The 24,114-nt window shown below is 38.0% G+C and overlaps 1 protein-coding gene across 3 annotated transcripts in view; it reads right to left on the reverse strand.

The window, feature by feature from the left end:
• Positions 1–24,114, reverse strand: part of LRBA (LPS responsive beige-like anchor protein) — a gene marked incomplete at both ends in the record, with an annotated part of 652,640 nt that overhangs the window by 125,830 nt on the left and 502,696 nt on the right. For all 3 annotated transcript variants that reach the window (XM_080697476.1, XM_080697475.1, XM_080697477.1), the window contains one exon: positions 18,258–18,410. In XM_080697476.1, the coding sequence (XP_080553602.1) occupies positions 18,258–18,410 (153 nt within the window). The remainder of the gene's footprint in view (positions 1–18,257; positions 18,411–24,114) is intronic.

Below are 24,114 nucleotides of genomic sequence, written 5' to 3' on the forward strand. Positions count from 1 at the left end.
TCCTATCAGCTCAGATTTTTACTTCAGAAGGAAGCCTTTTAGTTCCATTTAACCATTACTTTTTGATCTGAATGAAAGCTATAAACCTTAAAACTAATGATAAAAATAGTTATATTTGGAGAAACAGGATATATGTGCATAGTCTAAAAAGGCAATATGATTCCATGAGAGCCCTAAATGGTCAATTACCCTCAAATTTGAAATGTATTCTTAGGGTGACACGGAATGATGACTGAAGAACATATACAATTTAACAAGAAGCTACTGGGTTCCTACTATGGGCCAGACACTATGTCACGTACCGTGATCGGAGCTGGGTCAGTGAGTAGTATACATGTGATTTCTAACTGCACTGGCTTCTCTGCACAATGATAGATTGAATCCTAGGGAATTCTTTAAGATATAATCAGTCAATACTATTGTCTGAGAACACATTACCACATGTTAGGTAATGTCCTAGAATCTGAAGACAATGGTCTCTCTTTTACCTTCTAACTTTATTTCTTTCTCGATTGCCAGATCTTAAGTCAGGCTCTCAGAATTTTTATTTCAGTTCATACCCTCCTAACTGGTTTTCTTATCTTCAGTCTCTTCTCCCTCCAACACACTGTCGTTTTAACTAACATAAGAATCCTGAAATAAGATTTTTTTTCCAAAAATATTTCTATTTTTCTATTGCGGATAGGTTAAACTTTAAAATATTCTTTCCAATCTTTCTAGTCTTACTCCTCCACCACTTCATTATTCATTGCTGCTACACTGAAACATTCACCATTACCCGACAGAGCTTCGTTCCTTTTGTCTAAAATGTCCGTCTTAGGACGGAATCTTAGCTGGAGCTGCCATAACAATATAAATTAGGTAGCTTAGACAACAGAAGTGTGTTTCCTCATAGTTCTGGAGGCTGGTGTCTGAGATCAAGGTGCCAGGATGTTGGTTTTTGGTGTGGGCTCTCTTGCTGGTTTGTATAATGGCATTCTCCTGATGCCCTCATTTTGGTGGGGGAGGGAAAGAGCACAAAAGCATATGCACATGAAAACAAGCTCTCTAGTATCTCTTCTTATAAAGGAACTAATCCCATCTTGAGGGCCCTACCCTCAGGCTTTCTTCTAAACCTAATTACCTCCCCAAAGTCCCATCTCCAAATATCATCTCATTGGGAGTTAGGGCTTTTATATAAAAATTTGAGGGGAATGTAATTCATTCTACAGCGGAATCATATTCTCCTTCAATACCTAGCTCAAATGTCTCATATATCTTCATTCCATGTATGAAATTAGTTGCTGTCATCTATGCTCCAATTTATCATATAGCGTGGTGATTATCTCTGTTGTTAGATGGTAAACTCCTACAGGTTAGAGATCCTACATATTCTTCTTTGTATCTTCTCAGAATTGAGCATAGTATTTGGCAAATAGTAGGTACCATTAAATAGTTACTGAATGACACACTAGATTTTTAGAAGTGACGAAAGAAATGTGCTGAAAAAATTTTTAATGCTTTTCTTGACTTGCAAGTCATACATTATAATAAAATCTGTCTCCCCCACAACTATAACTCCCAACCCTGAATTCATAATGTATTTTTTATGACACTTCGATCTCAAGTTTTCTATAACCACTAATTTCTTTGGAGTTGCAATGCAGACTCTATCAACCAGTGTTATATTATGAGCATTTATTTCATGAATTGCAGACACTTTTACATAAGGAGTAGGCTGAACACATTTTCACAGGAGTAATAAATAACTTCAGATGTCCTTGTGAGAAACTCAGCAATAGGACTCACCTATTAATTTTCTCTACTGAATGCATTCCCATATGGAAAAAGCATTACTAATCATTATTTTATGTTACCAGAGTAGGGAAGATTTAATCTTTTTTTACATAACAATCCCCCTGCCTTAGTGGCCATGTGATCATTTAGTATTATGCAAATTCCAAATCTGTCATAATGCTTAAAACTTATTACCTTATTCAGTATCCATTATCTGTTTACTGCCAAGGGGTTATGTCAAGGGGTCAAAAGTCAGCTAATACTGAAGATCTGGGACTAATCTCCAAACATCCTGAGTTTATGAAACAATTTTTAAAAAATTATTGAGTCAATATGAAAGTGTTAATTACATGATCAAATTCATTAATATACTACTAATGTTATCTGAGTTAAGAGTTATATGTCTATCAATGAATATTCACTGAAACCTTAAAATAATGGAAGCAACCATTTATAAGTAACTAGGGTGTGTGCTAGAGAGAACAAGGCTAAGAGCGAGTAATTACAATAAATGTTAAGAGTAATAAGGAGTATTAAGTATGTAGTACAAGTCAGCAATAGAGGTAGACGCCTATATTCTCAGTCTTGAGAGGCTATGGCAGAAAGATCGCCAAGTTAAAGGCCAGCCTAGGCAACTTAGTGAGCCCCTGTTTAAAAAAAAAGTCTGAGGCTGGTGTGGAACCTGCAATTCTCCTTTATCAGCTTCCCAAGTACTGTGGTTACAAGATTACAGGTGTGTATCACCACACTTGGTTCTTTTGTACATTTTGTGGGGTGGGTACTGGGGGTGAAACCCAGGTGGTTTTTTTTTTAACCTCTGGGCTATACTCCCAGACCCATTTTTATACTTTATTTTGAAAACAGGATCTCACTAAGTTGCTGACAGCCTCACTAAGTAGCTGAGATTGGCTCTGAACCTATGTGATCCTCCTGTCTCAGCCTCCTAAGCACTGGAATTACAAGCGTGCGCCACCATGCCCGGCTTCTTTTGTACTTTTAAATAATTAAAATATATTTCCTAAGTATTAGAGGGAAATATTAATTCAGAAGCATTGAAGATGGTAGGACTCTTACACCTAATCATTTAGGGTAATTTTTCAGTAATATTTTTGAAAACTCCAACATATACTACCAAATATAAACATATCCTAAGAAATTAAAATATAGCACTTTTTTATTTATCTTTTTTTGTGTATGGTGCTGCTGAGGTTGGCTTCGAACCTGTGTGATCCTCCTGCCTCAGCCTCCCAAGTACCAGGATTATAAGCATGTGCCACCATGCCCGGCAATATAGCACTTTAAACTGCAAAGAAAATATAGCTGCAGAATTCTTGCTACTTAACATAGTAAATTCCTTTTATATGGTACTGGGGATTGAACCCAAGGGCATTCAGCCTCTGAGCTACACCTCCAATCCTACTTTATTTATTTTATTTTACTTTGAATCAGGTTTTCAATAAGTTGCAGAGAGCCTCGGTAAGTTGCTGAGGCTGGTTACAAACCTGTGATTCTCCTCTCTCGGCCTCTCAAAGTACTGGGATTATAGGTGTGTGCCATCACACCCAGATTTTCCCTTTCTTTATAACAGACTTTCTAATTGTTATTTGTGTCTTTTCTGCATCAATCATCTACGTAGCCAGAAAGTAACAAGTGACCTGCATTTCACTGCAGTCCTACACTGTTCTTCACGCACTACTTGTCACCAGCTTCACTACTGGAGAAGACACAATCTTTCACGCCAATGGAGTCAGACTGAGGTGTGGCACCCAGGGACACCACAGGCTACATTCTCCTCTCCTCTGGCTGTGGCAGAAACTCCCATGTTCATGCTCATGGCGTGTCGCTGGCAGACACCACCAACTGAGCAGGGTGGCTCTCAAACAGAAGCCAGAGTCTGACTCTGGTCCTCATGCAGTTTGCTTTCCTTTTGAATTCCTTGAAGACTCAGGCACTGTTCATTCTTTTAGCAAAAGTGACATTAACTCATATGGGCCAGATGTTATAGCAGGTTTGGAAAAACAAACAAAAAAAGAGAAAGAGACAGGTAGAAAGAACACTAAAATGCTAGCAGTACGTAAGTAGTGCTAAAGGAGCCCCTGGGAAGGGCAGACGGCAGGCTGGTGTGTCTACGGCGGGAAAGGAATACTCACAGCCTTCCCGAGGGAATCCCGAAGACTCAGCAAAGTTGGCCAAGTGAAAGAGGGGAGGGCACAAAGAAGCATGCGTGCACATGCTGGGGACAACAGTCACAGAAAGTGGCTTTACAAAGTGAGAGTATGTAGCACTTGTAGAGAAGTGTAAGTTGTTCACTGGGACTGGACTATGTTTTGCATGGGATGCAGATGGGGGAGCAAGCAAGTCCATTGTGAAGGACCTTCCATATATCGTGGTCACGCAGAGAAGTACCCACTCGTTTGTTTGTTTTTGTGGTTCTAAGGATGGAACCTCTGGGCTATACTCCCAGACCTATTTTTATAATTTATTTGGAAACAGGGTCTCACTAAGTAGCTGAGGCTGGCTTCGAACCTGTGCGATCCTCCTGTCTCACCCTCCCAAGTGCTGGGATTACAAGCGTGTGCTACCACTTCTGGCTAACCACTCAAGTTTTAAAGCAGTATTTGTGAGGTCTCCAACTCAGGGAATATCTAATTTATCAGTATCATGATATACCTTAAAGAAGAATACTTATTTTAGATGGTTTACTATGGTGCCAAGTAGAATTTTCTGAGGATGATCCAGAAACATACACAAGTGTTCTGCTGTTGAGATGCAGATAAATTTCTTCAAAAACTATCTGGATCACACATGATGTTATTTTAAGAAGAGACTGAATCAGAACTGATTATATGCTATTCTTTGATTACAGAACAACTCTAATATGGGTTAATGAAAGTAAATAAACATGAGGAATTGGGAAATAGCTGAGTGGAATAAAGAAGGTGAGAAAAAGGAAAAGAAAGGAAAGAAAGGGAAAGAGAAGAAGAAAGAAAAACATGAAGCTACCATAAAAAGACAGCTTAAGAGACTATCTGGGGCAAGACAGGTAGAAAATGAGGGTCAAGTTGTACTCATTCCAACACAACTCCACAAGTGGGAGTCCTAACCCCAAGAACCTCAGAATGTGACCTTACTGGAGACAGATTACTTACAGAGGCAGCAGGTTAAAATGACCCCCAATCTAACATAACTGATGTCTTTATAAAACGGTGACACAGAGACAGACATGGACACAGGGAGAATGCCATCAGAAGATGAGTCACAGGACCCACCAAAAGTCAGGACCAGATCTTTCCCTGTCACACCCACAGGGAGCATGCTCTGTAGACACCCTGACCTCAGACTTCTAGCCTTCAGAACTGTGGGACTATACATTCCTATTGTTTAAGCCACCCACTCTGTGGGACTGTGTGTGGAAGCCCCAGGAAACTGATATAAGTAGGGCTGTAAGGGAAGTAACTCCTAAGAATTTGAAAGTCAACTAAAAGCGATAACTTATCCCTACACTAGATCTGGCACTGTAGGGTAAAAATTCTATAAAAAGGCATTATTTGGCTGGGCGTGGTGGCAAACACTTGTAATCCCCGCGCTTGGGAGGCAGAGACAGGAGGATCGCACAGGTTCAAAGCCAGCCTCACTGCCTTAGGAGACCCTGCTTCCAAATAAAAATATTAAAAAATAGGTGTCTGGGAGTGTAGCCCAGAGGTAGAAGGGTTTCCAGGAACCCCAGTACCACCACCACCAAAAAAAAAAAAAAAGGCATTTGCTCAATGAACAAAACTGATAAAAGTAGATTAGATAAAAGTTATTGCAACAATGTAAATTTATGAAATGGATAACTAAACTATAGTTACTTAAAAAATTATCACCATTCTTAGGAGATTCATATCGAAATAGTTAGAGGTAAAAGACCATGAAATAGCTGGGCGTGGTGGCGCACGCTTGTAATCCCCGCGGTTGGGAGGCAGAGACAGGAGGATCACACAGGTCCGAAGCCAGCCTCACTGGCTTAAGAGACCTTTTTTCCAAATAAAAAAATATAAAATAGGTCTGGGAGTGTAGCCTGGATGTAGAAGGGTTTCCAGGAACCCCAGGTACTACCAAAAAAAAAAAGAAAAAAGTAAAAGAAAAAAAGACCATGAAATATGTAACTTACCCTGGAAGGATTTAGTAAAGACACTGTGTGTGTGAAATGTGTACACGCACGTTCACGGATACATACAGGGAGAGACAAAGAAGTAAATGAGAAAGATGAGGAAGGAGAAGTGGAAGAATAAAACTCACCTGTTAAGAAGGGGGGCAACATGTTAACAGTGAATCTGGGAAGAGTATGAGTATTCTGTGATACATCTATATTTGTAAATTATTGTAAATTTGAAGTTATTCTCAAATAAAGAAAAATATTTTACTTAAAAGTATACCTAAGGTTAATGTTGGAAAAGTATTTTAGTAGAGCATAGATATAGAAACAAAAACAAAAATATATAAAATGAAAGAACAATGACAAAATGAGATGAGAAAGAGAAGAAACAAATTCAAGAAATGATATGATACAGAAATTTAAATGCTTCAGAAACAATTGAGATATACATTTCCATTAAAAAAGTCAGGTGCTAGCCAGGCGTGGTGGCGCACGCTTGTAATCCCAGCATTCGGGAGGCTGAGACTGGAGGATCGCGGTTCGCAGACAGCCTCAGCTACTTAGCGAGGCCCTCCGCAATTTAGTGAGACCCTGTTTCAAAAAGCAAAGAATAAAAAAATAGGGCAGGGGGTGTACTCGGAGGTCAAATGCCTCTGGGTTCCATCCCCAGACCTGAAAAAAAAAAAAAAGTCAGGTACTATAATCATGGCAATTTACCTTTGCTTATAATAAGCATCAGATTATTTATCTAGTATAGAAATACTTAATACTTAATGGAAATAAAAATGGCCTACCTTTTCCTATTCATATAATATCTACACAACTACTCACTGTTTTCTAGCATTGCAAGTACTCTGATATCCATCCTACGGTGTCTTCATTTTCTAATGATAATTCTAAAACACGGAGATAGTCACACCATTTAAAAAAGAAAAAGCCATGCTACAAAAGCATGTGGCAATCTTCTTTTATTTTTTTTTGGAAAAGGGTCATTCTCTGGTTACACACTTAAGAAAACTTGCCAACATACACAAAATTCTTTGCTAGAAAAAAATCTGTTGGATAGACACCAGTTACCGGCAAACCAAACAGACATAAATACCAAAGCAAGCAGTCATTTATGGGTAACCTGTGCAGAGCTGCAGGAAAGCACCTACAGAAAGCACTGCTGAAGAAAACCCACCACAGGGGGGCTGTTTTCAGATACCCCTACACTGCTGCTGCAGGTGACAGGGCCCAGGGCCAGGGCCAAAGGCAGGGAGGGCCTGCAGCAGCCTCGCCAGCCCCCTGTACTGCCGCGGGAAGCCGTGGCGCCAGGTAAGAGCAAGGTCCCTCTGAGCCTTCAACCTCCATCTCACAACGGGACCCTGCCAGTCTCCCTGCTCCTCGCCAGCAATCAGCACCAGCTCCTGGCAAAAATGAGGGCTTCCAGCTGGAACTGGCAACACATGCCTGTGATAATTCACACGAAGATTACAAATGAAAACTGGGGGATTTTCTAGCCCTCTTTCTCTGCATTATGAAAACTATCCTCACACCCTTCCTCTCCTTCCTTCCTTCCTTCCTTTTTTACTTCTAATCTTTAAAGAACTTTCTGTGCTCTGAACAAGAAGTGTTCCATATATCCTCAATAGACAGAGAAAATAGGGTACCCCGCCATATAAATATAAAGATTCTGATGTGACAGGCATTCTGTCTCTGTACTGGAAAAAGAGGCTTCTGGCTACAAGGCCATTAAAACCCTTTGGAAATTATAGTGTAGAAGTGGGTGCCTGCAGTCTCGGCTCCTCTGGAGGCTAAGGCAGGAGGGTCACTGGAGCCCGGGAACTCAGGGCCAGTGCAGGCAACATAGTGACACTGTGCTTTAAAGAAAATTCTTTGGAATTCCCACGTCACTTCACAAAGGCAGAGACTTGTCTGTTTTAGTAGCCTCTGTATCCCCAGAACCTGAAAGGGTGCAGGCACTGCATAAAACACTGCTCCATGAGTTAAGACTGTCCAGCTTTCCCTTTTATTACTAATTAAGGAATAGGGGTATACCATAAAAGTGATTTTTTGCTTATATTTGGATTCCCACACAGTTTTGACTGAGAGAGAAACTAGTTGTCAGAAAGAAAGAAATATCCTGGTTTCCTTAATAGTTAAATTCCTCATGATATATATATTCACTAGCAAGTTTGTTTGCTGAAAAATAATAACTGAAATATTAATCAACAAATTGGTACAAAGAAAAAAATTGATTTTAGGTGTTAAAAAGCTGCCCTGTCAGACTGTTCTGTGCTCTTCCTGTTTTTACTGACCTTACACTTATATCTCTTACACTAAAAACCTTGGGCTTGACAGCATTAACATAATTACTTATTAATCTAAAATATACCTAATAGTTCCTAAACAACTACGTCAATATTACCTAAAATATAAGACCAATAAAACAAAAGTTTTAAGATTTCTTCTGATTTTTTTGTTTGTACAGCACGTCCAACTAAGACTAGACAGTCAAAATTCTACGTTTTAACGCTACTGGAAAGGTGGACCTGGTGGCGCACGCCTGTGACCCTACTGCTTGGGAGGCTGGGACTGGAGAATCATAGGTTCGCAGCAAGCCTCAGCAACTTAGCAAGGCCCCCAGGAACTCAGTGACACCCTGTTTCAAATTTTTTTTTTTAAAAAAAGGGCTGAGAGTGTAGCTCAGAGGTAGAATGCCCCCAGATTCAATCCTAAGTACCATACATGCAAATAAATATTAATAATTAATAAACTTAAAAAATAGAGTTAACTTGGAAGTAGTTGTTTTCTGTGTAGTTATGCCACCAACTTAATACCGGGCATTCATTTAAATGTTTCTTCACTCTTTAGAAATTCTGTCCCTCTTTTATTCTATTTGCAAATTACATTAAAACCTTTAATGGTTTCCAAGTCAGAACTATAAAGAAAGAGAGTCCACATGTGAACATGCATTTTGTGCCCTGGCCAGTGTATCTTTGAGAAAGATACTTAGACCCTGGGTCACACAAAGGCAGAAAGGTAATTTTCTAGATACTGCCAAAAGTTTCCCTTCACTGGGAATGTGCCATTTTGCATTCTCATCAGCAATGTAGGAAAACGTCTTTCTTCCCACAGTCTCATCAAAAGAGTATTTTGGCAAATGTTTAGAATTTGAACAATCTGAAAGGAAAGAAGGGATTTTAGTATATATTTCTTTCTCTATGAGTGAGATTGGTTTTTTTTTTTTCTATATTGAAGGAACACTGATTTTTTCCTATCTCCTGTTGCCCTTTATTTCTATTAGATAGTTGGGTTTAATCTCTACAATTTTTATCTGTTCTTCATAAATGAGGTAACATAGCTATTTTCCTATGTTTTAAAATCCCCCCCCCTTTTTTTTTTTTGTATTGAGGGTTAAACCCAGGGGCTTTCTACCTCTGAGAGTCACCTCAGCCCTTTTATTTTGAAACAAGGTCCCACTAGGTTGCTGAATGTCTTGCTAAATTGCCGAGGCTGGCTGAGAACCTGAGATTCTATCTCAGCCTTTCAAGTCCTGGGACTACAAGCATACTTCACCATGCAGGCTAAATTTAAAAAAAAAATTATTCAGCTTATCATTTGTCCTTTTTGGGGGGTGGTATTAAGGATTGAATCCAGGGACATTTTGCCTCTGAGCTATACCTCCAACACTATTTCATTTTTAATTTTGAAACAGGGTCTCCCTAAGTTGCTGAGGTTGGCCTTCAATTTGCAATTCTCCTGTCTCAGCTTCCCAAGTACTGGGATTAGAGGCATGTACCACCATGCCCAACTATCATTTGTCTTTTGGCTCTGGTCCTGCTATATTTTGTTAAATGAAAGTTATTTAGTTTTATGTAATTAATCAGTCCTTTCTTTAATTATTATGAGTCACAGTTGAGAAAGTTTTTCCTATCCAAAAAATTTTAAAATTTTCACTAATACTTTCTTCTAGCATTTGTTACACTTTTTCACATAAAATCTGATACCTTGCTGCTAGTATGAAAAACAGATCTAAGGTCATTTTTAAATATGTCTAAACAATACTATTTATTATAAAGTCTGTCTTTTCCTCACTGTTTTGAACTTAGGATAGGGTTCATCCCCTCTTTCCTCAGTCGACCCTGCATTGCTAGGATAATACAAAATAGTTCTCAACGTGAATAAGTGCACTTCAGTTTTTAAACTGTACCTCAGGGAATTCTGATGCATATTGTATTTTCTGTGTTCCACACTTTAGTTATTTTTGTGTACCACACTTTTAAAAATATGGCTGTAAAATACACAGTTTACAGTGGAAATCAGGATTCTATGTACACACACACACACACACGCGCGCGCGCGCGCGCACACACACACACACACACACACACACAAACATAGAAGGTCCACTGAGTAAGGAGAATGAAAACCCTTAACTAACATGGGTACATAGCTGTATCTCATTGTCTGGTACCAGGATAACCTTAATAATAAAGTCAGACAAAACACAAGAAAACTACCTATCAAATTTACTCACAACTATAGACATAAATATCCTCAAAAGTAGCAATTGCTCAACAAAATAGCAAGTACAAGATCCGAAGTACATATGCTTGTTTGTTTGTTTTTTGTGGTACTGGGGGTGGAACCCAGGGGCTTTTCTACCTCCAGGCTATACTTCCAGACCTATTTTATACTTTATTTGGAAACAGGGTCTCACTAAGTTGCTGAGAGCCTCAATAAGTATCTGAGGTTGGCTTCGAACCTGTGTGATCCTCCTGTCTCAGCCTCCCAAGTGCGGGGATTACAAGCGTGTGCCACCACACCTGGCTATGAAGTACATATGAAGAGAATTACACCATCCGAGTGCAATAAACTCCAAGAATGCAATAGTGGTTTAACACCTCAGAAGCAATTAAGGGAATATAAAGTACCTTACTTTTGTTTCTTGTTTGAAAAACCATTCCCTGCTTCAAGATCACAAAGCAGTTTCCCTACATTGCCTTCTAAAAGGTCATAGTTTTGACTTATATTTCAAGCTTTAGCATGCTTTTATTTGTGTGTGTCATATTTAAAGTTCGGTTCCGATTTCATTTTCCTTCACACATCTGTTATGGTTGAATTGTACCCCCCCCCCAATTAATGATAAAGTCTTAACCTCACACTATCTCAGAAGCTGCCCTCATTTAAAAACAGGAGTGTAGTTACGATAGTGATGTAGTAATGCGAGCTTCTACTCTATGATGCCTGGTGTCTTTATAAAGAGGGGGAATTTGGGCAGAGACTGACACGCACAGAGGAGGCTGGTGTAAGACGCGAGGAGGACACCCAAGGGCAAGCCAGCGGGGATTCTGCAAGAGATCCTTCCCTCCTAGCCTCCAGCAGGAAGCAACCCTGCTGAACCTTGATTTCGGGCCCGGCCTCCAGAACTGTCAGATGACATATTTTTGTTGCTTCCACTGTATTGGTGGTACTCTGTTATACATGCCTAGGAAGTCGTAACCGTTCGTTTCAGACTTTCTCCACAGATCGGCAAGCCCCACTCTAGGACAAATGGAGCTCCTTCATGTGTCCTGGTCTATTTCTAGATTCCTGGTTCACTTCTCACAGCCTCTTCCTCCAACTGCCCCTAATGGCTGTAACTTCATGATAGTCCTCCAGACCTGGTAAAGCGAGTCGCTGTGCAATCTGCTCTTTTTTTTTTTTTTTTTTTTTTTGGTGGTACTGGGGTTCCTGGAAGCCCTTCTTCCTCCGGGCTACACTCCCAGACCTATTTTATATTTTTGAAACAGGGTCTCTTACGCCAGCACGGCTGTCTTCGAACCTGCGCGATCCTCCTGTCTCCGCCTCCCAAGCGCGGGGATTACAAGCGTGCGCCACCACGCCCGGCCTGCAATCTGCTCTTGTTCTTCAAGGGGATTTGGGCTCTACTGGTCCTTTGCACTTTAGAATCAGTTTGTCATGTTTCCCCAAAACAAAACAAACCCACTGATAGTTGGATTGAATTTAGAAGTAAATTTTGGAGAAAATAAATATCTACCAACATATCACATCTACCCCCCCCATGCAGTTAGGTATACCCCCCTTTTAAACTAAACATTGTGCAGCAAATTACATATCAGAACCAAGATCAAACAAAACAATAGTAATTTTAGATTTTTTACAGACTTCATACACACCTGCCCACATTCCGGGGGATTTAGATCTGACTGCTGCACTAGGAGCGGGTGGGCCAGAAAGAGCGCAGGCCACGGTTGAAAATTACTATTACCAATTGCAGCCACCATGACTGCTTAAATTCTTGGCCATGTCATTATCAGTGTGGGAAATAAAAAGGCAACTAGAAAAGCAGCAGACATGAAAAAAGCATGTTAGCTTCTGGCATTTTAAGTCTAAAATATAGGAAAAAAATGTTGCCTAGCCAAGCATGGTGGCACATTTGTAATCCCAGTACTTGAGAGGCTGAGACAGAAGGATTGCAGGTTTAAGACCAACCTTGGAAACCCTGTGAGACCCTATTACAAAATAAAAAATAAAATAGGGCTGGTGGTGTAGCTCAGAGATAGCATGTCCCAGTACCCACACACACACAAACACACACACAGGAAAGGGAGTCAGAAAGGGAGGGAGGGAGGAAAGAGAAACATTTTTAAATAGCATTTCCCCATGCATTTTTATCAAGGATATGTGTCTGCTATTATCACTTTAAAATTGCATACTTTTTATGCAAAGAAAAATGAAGCAAAATATTGAACTGATTGATTCAAAGATATAAGATCTATTAAGGTATAAATTGAATAGGACATTCATCACCAGGATCCTTTGCTGGGTTCATGCCACCTCTAGGCCTTGAGTAGCTCTCTATTTCAACAAGTTATCAAAAAGGAGGTGACATAAAAAAGATTAGCAACATCATCTGTCTTATTCACTCACAGGGCTGGTCCACAGACAGGTACAAAATAAATAAATGTTAAGTGAATAAATTACTATTACTATAATTTGAACAAATTATAGATTTTGACTAAAACAAAATGCTCCACTTTGCCAACTTTTAGAAAAAGTACTGTCATTACTGCTCAGAGTATGTCTTGCCTCTTATTCAACTTAAAACTTAAGGGTTATAAGAGGCAATATAATTTAGATCCATAACACTGATATTATGATATAATTTATGAACATTCTGAACTCATATATTTCTATATTAATTGAACATTAAAAAGGTCTTTCTCACTTTATTTATTTGAACCTGGGGTATTCTATCTCCAAGCTACACTCTCAGTCCTATTTTTGCTTCTTATTTTGAAACAGGGTCTAAGTTGCAGAGCACCTCCCTAAGTTGCTGAGGCTGGCTGCAAACCTTCCACCATCATGCCCCCTTTCACTTATATTCCTAAAGAAGTATTTGTGTTACCTTGTTCAAGTAACACAGACCAATCTCAGGAATATAATTTAAACAGTCTTGATTATACCCTGAATTCAATTATTCAGAATCAACAAAATATAATTTACTGGCCTGGAAGCCTAATCAAACTTAGGTAAGTTTTCCTTCTAAAATATGTAAGATATTATCTTCAGTATTTAAGCCCATCACTTAGCCAATTTACCAATCCTACATTTAGAATTTCATTATTTACAGAAAGCTCTGAGGATGAAAATGGTTAGGCTGTCTTACTCTTAGTAAGACAGTAAGATTAGATAGTCTCCTAATACAGAAAGATGATGGAATGCTACTGCTCCAGCCATCAATTTGTGATCCTAAAAATATCTTTTCACGTTGAATTCATATTTGGGCAACTGCATACTTTTAAAAGACATGCTGACTAGCTTAAATTAAGTATGTCAGTTAATTAATTCTGTGCTTCCCTTCTACCAACTGAGTACTGTCCAATCTGTTATTATTCGCTGTCCAATAGATCATCTGTTCTTAGTGCTGGTTTGTTCCAGGAAGAGAGACAGCTGCAACACTATATCCCTGTTCAACCTGAGGACCATCTGACTTTAATTGTAACACACAGCTTGATGTGGCTCTGGCTAGGGGAAGCCAAAGTATCGTCTGTAATAATCTGGAAAAGCAGAAACCTGCCAACAGAGGGCTGAACACAGGGACTTGTGCTGTCTGGCTGGCTGACGGGCTGCAGGAAATATGATTAATGAGTAAGGTATAATGATATCAGGAACCCGATTAGCACCACAAAAAGGTCACAGATCAAAGTAGTATGCATTTCATGAGCTACGATCATTGCATAAAATCTTTGGACTTGAAGAGGGAAACCAAAACGAGGAGGGGGATAAAACCCTTATGTGATAACATGCTAACAGATACATAAAATACTGTATTTACAATTTCACTACTGATGGAAAGTTAACAGGAAATTATGAAATGCAACAATCTGGACTATAATGTGGGAAGGCATAGTTCACCACAGGTGTGCAGTACATAATTCGAATGACTAAATTATTTCCTGAAGATACATATATACATAAAATCAAGAATATTTCCTAATTCCAGATTACGGTGATCAGGGATGGAAGTATTCAACTCCAAACTACCACTGTATTTGATTTGCAATTAATTTTTATTCAAATCTGTTTAGAAATAGAAGTTAATTCAGAGTCTAAAGTATAAAGACATTTGTAAAATTCAAAGGAGTATAAATCACCGAGAAAATTAGTAAGTAGTTTAATAATGAGTTACAATAAATATGCCATTCACAACAGTAAGATCCCGTTATAATTTTATAGTCATGTCTGAGTTTAAAGCCTGGTAGCCAACATCCATCAGACTGGAAAATAATTTGGTAAGTTGCAACCTTCTTTTGCTTGGTGCACTCAGAAAACCCTTCCCCCAAGGCCGGGCTCTTCTAAGGTGAAGGCCACTGGGCAGAGATAGGAGGCATGACCAGGACAGGACTCACCCCAATCCACACAAGTCAGTTTTCTTCACTGTCAAAATAGTGGTTAAAAAAAACTTTATAACTTTCAAATCGTTCTGCTTCTTAGATCTCCTTTAAAATGAAGTAAACACACTAGCAAACCTCTTTGTAGTTTTAATAATAGGAATTATAGAAATTATTAACAAAGAGTTGGTTACCCCATGACTTAAAATTTTATATATTTTGTAGGGGAACTGGGAATCAAACCCATGGCTTCATGGCATGCTGAGTTAGCGTTCTACCACTGAGCACTCTCCCCAGACTGAGACTTAAAATTTTAAATTTAATTTGAGAAAAAGGATTTAAATAATAAAGCAATTAGTACATAATTTTATTTGTTCTTTAAATATATCCTCAAGAGTGAGGATATGTAAGCTGGGCGTGGTGGCACATGCTTGTAATCCCCGTGCTTGGGAGGCTGAGACAGGAGGATCGCACAGGTTTGAAGCCAGCCTCAGCTACAGAGTGAGGCTCTCAGCAACTTAGTGAGACCCTGTTTCCAAATAAAAATATAAAAATAGGTCCAGGAGTATAGTCCGGAGGTAGAAAGCCTCTGGGTACCACCCCTGTACCACAAAAAAAAAAAAAAAACCCAGGATATGTAGTATTATATCTAATATTTAAAACTTTTTTTTTTGCCATACCAGGGATCAAACTGAGGCCTCCCATAGGCAAGGTTAGCACTCTACCACTAAGCGATACCTTCAGCCCCTTAAAACATTTTTTAAGTGGTAATTTAAAAGGTGTCATTAAAAAAACAAAGCCAACCGGGCATGGTGGCGCACGCTTGTAATTCCAGCGCTTGGGAGGCTGAGACAGGAAGATCGCACAGGTTCAAAGCCAGCCTCAGCTACTTAGTGAGGCTTTCAGAAACTTAGTGAGACCCTGTTTCCAAATAAAATACAAAAAAGGTCTGGGAGTAGAGCCCAGAGGTAGAAAGCCTCTGGGTTCCATCCCCAGCACCACAAAAATAAATAAATAAATAAATAAATAAATAAATAAATAAATAAAAATAAATAAATAAATAAATAAATATAAAAAATAAAAAAACGAAGCCGGGTATGGTGGCACACGCTTTTAATTTCTGTGCTTGGGAGGCTGACACAGGAGGATCACACAGATTCAAAGCCAGCCTCAGCTACTTAGTGAGGCTCTCAGCAACTCAGTGAGACCCTGTTTCTGAATAAAATATAAAGTAGGTCTGAGAGTATAGTCCGGAGGGAGAAAAGCCCCTGGGTTCCATCCCCAGTACCACACAAACACAGAGAAAGAAAAATATATGCAGAATATATGTTGGATAAAAGACTAGTATGGAGAACATATAAAGATCTCTTATAATTCAACAATAAAAAGAAAAACCCAATTTAAAAATAGGCAAGAATTATGAAAGATAGTTTGCCAAAGAATATACATGAGTAGTAAGTCATTCTGTGGAAAAATGTTCAACATTATTAGTCATTAGGGTTGTATACATAAAATAACAATGAGATACCTACTAGAATGGCTAATATAAGTAAAACTGGCAATGCCAAGTCTCCGCAAAGAAGTGGAAAAACTAGAATTTCAAACATTGTTGGTGGGAATGAAAGAGTATATATAGCGAACATATTCTTATCATATAACCCAGGAATTCCACTCCTAGTAATCTACCCAATAGAAAATAAAGTTCATGCTAAGATTTATAAACATATATTCATAATAGCTCTAAACTGAAAAATTACAAATGTCCATTAACTTGTAAAAAATGTATAAATGAAAGGTTATACATCTATACAATGGAGTGCTATGTAGCAATATAAAGAAACTAACTACTGCTACAGGCAGGAATTTGGATGAATCTAAAAGATGCTAAGTGAAAGAATCCAGGTGCAAAAAGACTATATGCTGTATAATATCAGTAATACAAAATCTCTAGAAAGCAAAACTAGAGAGAGAGAGCGAGAGAGAGAGCGAGAGAGAGAGAGAGAGAGAGAGAGAGACAGACAGAGAGACAGAGAGAGAGAGAGAGCGAGACAGAGAGACAGAGAGACAGAGAGACAGAGAAAGAGAGAGCGCCAATAGCTGCCCAGGCTAGTGCGCGAAGCAGAGGCTGGCTGCAAAGTGTCAAAAGGAAGCTTTTGAGTGATATGAGTATTCATGAAATGCGCTGTAGTGATACATATACAACTGAATATATTCGCTTAAACTCAGTGAATTATATATCTTTTAAAATGAAATTTAAGGTATATAAATTACAGTGGGTAATCATTAAAAGAAAAATTATCTCAGCATAAGTGTACCTTCTGTTTACTTCTGTGTGTCCCTGGGAAAACATACAACCATGGACTGCTGCCACATTTAAGAGTCTGGCATCTTCTCTGGTATCATTCAGAGTTGAACTCTGTCTTGGGCTCTTGCTTTAGTCACAGTAACTCAGTGAGAATCTTAAAAAGTTCTCAGGATAAAAGTAAAATTCTACATGTATTGTAAGAGCATGATACAATAATATTAGGTACTCTTTTATGAGCATCAAATGTGTCGAGAGAATATTCTAGATATTTCACATAAACAATTGCACTTTTACATGAATTGCAAAATTACAGATGAGGAGACTATGGTTCAGAAAGGTTAAAGTGGCTTAGGTCCCATCATCAACAATGTGATTGATTCACAATTGGGACATCATTCCCAACTCCAAACCTTATTTTCATCTCACTCTCCTGCATTGTTTCCAGTACATAAAAAACACCAAAATTCAATAATGATGGGATTATAATTAGAATCTGAAAGATAAAACTAAGATATAATTGTTGGTATGTGAAGTGAGGAATGCCACCTAGAAAACTATTAATATTTTTTCTTAAATATTAAGAAATAATATTTGACATTTTATAAATTAAGTCATCACACATTCTCACAGAATACAGAACCCATATAAGGCAATACTACAGAATTTACTAAAGAGCTGTTCATAAGAGCACACTGAACACTAAGCGTTTAAGTTTTCATATTCTAAATACTATGTGGAAATTTCTTTCCAAATATAGATACAGGACATAATTTGAAGATGTTGCTTCTGTTACCACAGTGTGTGTTATTGACCTTGTAACTTCAAATACAAAATTATGTCACTGTCTCAGCAAAAAATAAATCTATACAAAACAAACACAGAATTGTCGTTTTACTTATAACTTTTGTTTGTAAATTTCAATTATTACGTATATGTAAAGTAACCTAAACTCAAAGAATAAAAGAAACAATAATACCTTTCAACCCAATAGAATTTTATAAAATACACATGGTGGTTAGCGAACCATTATGTCATTCCCAGCAATCCCAATCAAGTAGAGCTTTGCACAAAAGAGCAAAGGTTAATGATTATACAATAACACGTGAAAGGTGCTTTGAGAACAGGCTCACGACAGAGAAGTTGATTACTATCTTACCAATCTGTTTATGCGGACAAATTCTTCGGAGGTTTTGGCCCAAGGAGGAAGTTCAACGTCAGACACTACTGTCCCATCATCCATCACTCCAAGGTTATAATTATTGAAGTTGACAAACATCTCAGGGAGATAATAAAATTCAGGAATCAACTCCTGCATTAAAATAAAAGACAATGTTATACTATAAAATGTAGGAAATCAACTAGATAGTCATTAAAAGACCAGGCCATTTCCTATTATACAGAACAAAATAAAGCCTTTTTTCCCGCTTTTCATATCACAGACCTAAGCACGGGGTTTCTCATAAGGTAGACGGATTCTATCTAAACAAATTTAAATAATATCTTGCTAATATACACACACACATTTTATAAGCTTTCATTCTGGATATATTTCATAACCTAGAAAAAAATCTTAGATACCAAAAAAGTATCAATATTTGAATAATCACTGAAGTTTGACAAGATAGAAACAGATGACCATGCTATAACAATAACCACCTAAACTAGGTTTTTAAAGAAGATACATAGATTTAAAAAAAAAACCCAAAATGCTACTATAGTTCATTACAAAAAGATAGTTCATGTATTTTAGCCATGGTTTAACAGTGTATTTTACATTTCAGAACATTCAAGTTTAGTTTTAACATAAAAATTGTGATAAAAGATCAAACTTTATAAGTAGTCTATTAAATGACTTATATAAAATTGAGTAAATTCAATCTATGACTTCAATAATGACCCTTTAAATATGCTTTAATAAGCAGAAAAATGTAGCCGGTTAGGCTTTTGTGTGCAATAAGCCCCATATATAATGCTTTCAGAGGCCCCGTGGATCAGACCTGAAATCCAGTCTTGACATGGGTCAGTGGCTCACTGGTCTTTCAGATACCCCCTCAGGGCCCGCTACGGCAGGCCTGGCTCTCCACAGAGTTGAACAAAATAGGGAGGTCATCAGATTTTGGACAAGGTCAGTATGAACTTGCCAGAGCAGAGAAAAAAGATCCAGCAAGAATTAAGCTATTATCACTTCCATCATCCATGTGAATTGTTGCTTGACTCTGAGGTGTACATCTTTTCTTGATAATCACAATAATTAACTAGTAGAGGTAGAAACGAGTTTGCTCTCCAAGGGTCTGACAATCACCTGATCATTAGACTTAAAAAAAACATTTAAACTAAAAGAATAAATAAAAGAAAGAAGCTTGGTAAAAATTTAGCCACAATTGAAACTAGAGAGTACCCAAGTAAAAACTTACGAGATCCTCTTCTGCAAAAACAATGCCTATAAGTCTAATTGGCCAAAAGGAAAAAAAAGCAAATGTGTGTTATTTTATGTGGGAAAGGCCATAATCAACTTTCCTTGTGTAGTATGAGCCCAGTGGCTAACCTAAACTCTTAGTACACTTTAAAAAAATTTTTGTTTTGTTTTGTTGCAATATGAGGAATGGAATCCAGGGGCATTCTACCTCCGAGCTATACCCACAGCCCTATATTTTTGGTCTTTTTATTTTTGAAGCAGGGTCTCACTGAGTTGTGAAAGGCCTCACTAAGTAGCTGAGGCTGTTTGCAAACCCGAATCCTTTGGTCTCAGCCTCTCAAGTACTGGGATTACAAGTGTGCGCCACCATGCCTGGCTCTTAGAATACTTATTTTTAAATTGCTTTATATTTTTTATTTTGTTATTGGTGCATTGTAGTCATACATCTTAATGGAGTACAAGATGGTAGAGGCATACACTTAAAAAACTTTTTATATTTACTTCTCACAACTCTGCAGGGTAAGGTACATTTTCATCTTAAGAATGAACCAAGGCTCCAAAATGTTAACAGCCGGGTGTGGTGGCACATGCTCTAATCCCCGCCCTTGGAAGGCTGAGACAGGAGGATTGCAAAAGTTTGAAGCCAGCCTCAGCTACTTAGTGAGACCCTGTTTCCAAATAAAGTATAAAATAGGTCTGGGAGTATAGATCAGAGGTAGAAAAACCCTTGGGCTCCACTCCCAGTAACACACACACACACACACACACACACACACACACACACACACACAAAATGTCAAGTAACTTACTCAAGATTACATAGCTAACATATTATAAATTTGGAAGATGGATGAAGACTTTTCAAATTCTAAAGCCTGTATCTGTAATCATCAAATAAATTTGGGCTCTACCTGTATAGTACATATAGTGATAAATATTTGAATAATTTTTTTTGGTGTGTGTGTGTGTGTGTGTGTGTGTGTGTGTAGTACTGGGGATTGAATCCATGGTTATCCTTACCTTTAAACTATACCGCCAGCCCTATTTATTTTTTATTTTGAAACAAGGTCTCACTAAATTGTTGAGAGCTTTACAAAATTGCTGAAGTTGACCTTCAACTTGTGATCCTCCTGTCTCAGCCTCCCAAGCACTAGGATCACAGGCGTATACCACCACAACTGGATCCTTAAATATGAGTTTTTAACATATTTTCCAAGTGACTTTAAAAACAACAACAAAAAAAACTAAACATAAACTTTGTTTTTTCATAATAAGGAAAATAACTGGATTTCCTTAAAATATGTATCTTACTTATAGGGTATGTATAGTAATTATTATATGAATGCAATGAATACAAAAAAGAATGTTAAAAATATTTTATAGCCAGGCACCCTGGTGCATACATATAATCCCAGTATTTGTAAGGCTGAGGCAGAAAGATCATAAGTTCATGCCCAAAATGCAATCGTTTAGATCTTGTTTAAAAAATAAAAAGGTCTGAGGCTTTAGTTCAGAGGTAGAATGCCCCCGGGTTCAATCCCCTGTACTACAACACATACACAAAAATACTTACAAGCCAAACATAGTGGTACATGTCTGTAATCTCAATACTTGGGAGGCTGAGACAGGAGGATTGCAAGTTCAAGGCTAGCCCCAGAAACACAGCAAGCTTGTCAGGAACCTAGTGAGACCCTATTAAAAATAAAAAAGGGCTGGAGGTATATGGGTATAGCTCAGAGGCAGAGTGCCTCTACATTCAATCCCCTGTACCTAAATAAATAAATAAATAAATCTGCTGTAACAATTATTTACCCCAGTAAGAAGAGACTTTATAACTTTCTACTGTTAATTTGATAAAGTATGCAGTCAATAAATTCCAAGTTTAAAGGATATTACCAAAATGCCTTATTTTTCCTCCAACATACTCATGATATTAAAGAGAAATATTACATCTGGGTGCAGTGGTGCGAAACTTGTAATCCCAGTACTCGGGAGGCTGAGACAGGAGGATCATAGGTTCTCAGCCAGGCCTCCTGCAACTCAGTGAGACTGTTTCAAAAATAAAGAATAAAAAATAGGGCCATGGAAGAATAAAAAATAGGGCCATGCGTGGTGGCGTACACTTGCAATCCCTGCGCTTGGGAGGCAGAGACAGGAGGATCACACTGGTTAAGTCAGCCTCGCTGGCTTAAGAGACCCTGTTTCCAAATAAAAATATAAAAAATAGGTCTGGGAGTGTAGCCCAGAGGTAGAAGGGTTTCCAGGAACCCCAGTACCACACACAAAGAAAGAAAGAAAGAAAGAAAGAAAGAAAGAAAGAAAGAAAGAAAGAAAGAAAGAAAGATAGGACTGGGGGTTTAGCTCAGATAGAATGTCCCTGGGTTAAGTCCCCAGTACAGAAGGAAGGAAGGAAGGAAGGAAGGAAGGAAGGAAGGAAGGAAGGAAGGAAGGATAGATAGATAGATTGATTACTACTCAGGTCTTATCCTATAAAAAACAGTAAGAAACATTTCTTCTATGTTTATTCAAAATTAAAAACAGCATTTGATTTCATTATTTTCCTTTAATTTCAATAATACTCACTCACTCCCACATGCAGTCTTTCTCATAGATTCAAAGCAATTACAATGGCTACATTTTAGGTGCTAGCTTCTACTGAGTATTACAATTTGGAAGATAAGTTATTTCTACTATACATCAAGATATATGTTAATTAGTAAAATTATATTTTAAAAAGTGTCCTTCATAGAAATCAATTCTAGAAATCAGAATGGCATTGCCAGTCACCTGGCACCAGAATCTGAGACATCAGCACAGTTGGCAAAATTGGCAGAAATGCCTGCCTTCGATAGACCCCCAAACCAGACAACGTGGATGTGACTAGTAAGCAGAATGGACTGAAGATGTGAGGATTAATTTTCTAAGCATTGCATGAGGTTGGATTCTCATTCAAACCTTAGGAAAAGGAGGTTCTTATCCTGCTAATCTAATAACAATGGATAAATTTTCTACCAGCTTAATACAAGTGAAGGATGAATTCAAACTGGGATGTATCTTGTACACTTGAATCGGTGGTTATAATGTTATTATATCAATTTCAATAATGATGAAAAGTTACCAACACAAAAACTAATAAGATATTTCTAGAAAACAAAATGGTAGGAATAATATAGTATGGCAGAAATACAAATAGAATTTAATAGTTACCATTTATTAGCAAATATAATTTATTACAATTTCTTTTAATTGTATACTGAAGTCTCAGGTAGATCTGAAAGGTGATGTAACCATCATTTCCAACCCCAATTGTCATGTTCTTACTCTTTGCAGACAATTATGCTAGGGTTTAAGATGCAGAAACTGGAGTATTTTGTTCCTTGGAAGAAAAGGTCTATTTTAGTGGTTAAGAGTGAAAGCGTACATTATCAAGAAAAAATAGGTTGTTGAAACAAATAGCACTTGGAATTGACAAGAAAAAATGATGTCTTAAAGTTGGGGCAGGCCGGGCGTGGTGGCGCACACTTGTAATCCCTGCGCTTGGGAGGCAGAGACAGGAGGATCGTGCAGGTTCGAAGCCAGCCGTGCTGGCTTAAGAGACCCTGTTTCCAAATAAAAAGAAGTATAAAATAGGTCTGGGAGTGTAGCCGGGAGGTAGAAGGGCTTCCAGGAACCCCCCCCCAAAAAAAAAAGTTGGGGTAGTCAGAGAAAATGTAGGGAAAAGAACATAATACACAGCATTTCCCTAATAAAGAACTCATCAATCTGTTCTGTAACTGTCTGTATCTCCTCTAAGCTGAAAGGCTCCATGAGACTTAGGGCCTTTTTTTTTCTTTTCCCTTTTTCTGTGGTACTGGGGATGAAACCCAGGAGCATTCTACCTTTGAGCTACATACCTATTTTTTATTCTTTATTTTGAAACAGGATCTCACTGAGTTGCAGAGGGCATCACTAAGTAGTAGCTGAGGCTGGCCTCAAACTATGATCTTCCTGCCTCAGCCTCCCAAATGTTGGGATTACAAGCATGCTCTACCATGCCCAGCTGACTTGATGTGGTTTTTCCCCCATTACACCCTCAAGCCCATCCATGGTGTGTGACACAGATTAGGCACTGAGTAAAATTCTTTTGAATGAATAATCAAAAAACAGTATGGAATCTCAAAGATAAATAAGCAAAAAAAAAAAAAGGCAAGAACATTCTTGAGAAGGCAAAAAGTTTGGGAAGGAACAGAGATGGAACTGTGTATACTGTTTCTTTCTAGCGATCAACGAGGAAGGAACTATTTAATTGTTTTAGAGAAGATTATAGGCACATCTGGAAGATAAAATTGGAGGAGTAGGTAAGGTCAAAGTGTGGAAAGCCTTAAATGCCTGGCTACAAAATCTGAGCTTCTTTTTCCATAAATAAAAAAGTGTTCCCATAGGGAACTTTAAGAGTGAGAACAAATTTAAAATAGTACAAACATTTCTAAGAAATTAACAATGAAGTGATATAAAAATTCTACATACAATGTAAAGGAAATCATCAAATAAGCATAATTAATAAGGGAGGGAGCATATAGCTAAGACATAATGAAATCTCATGAGGAAATATGTATAA

This window comes from Muscardinus avellanarius (genome assembly GCF_963383645.1).
Source record: "Muscardinus avellanarius genome assembly, chromosome: 6".
Classification (NCBI taxonomy): domain Eukaryota; kingdom Metazoa; phylum Chordata; class Mammalia; order Rodentia; family Gliridae; genus Muscardinus; species Muscardinus avellanarius.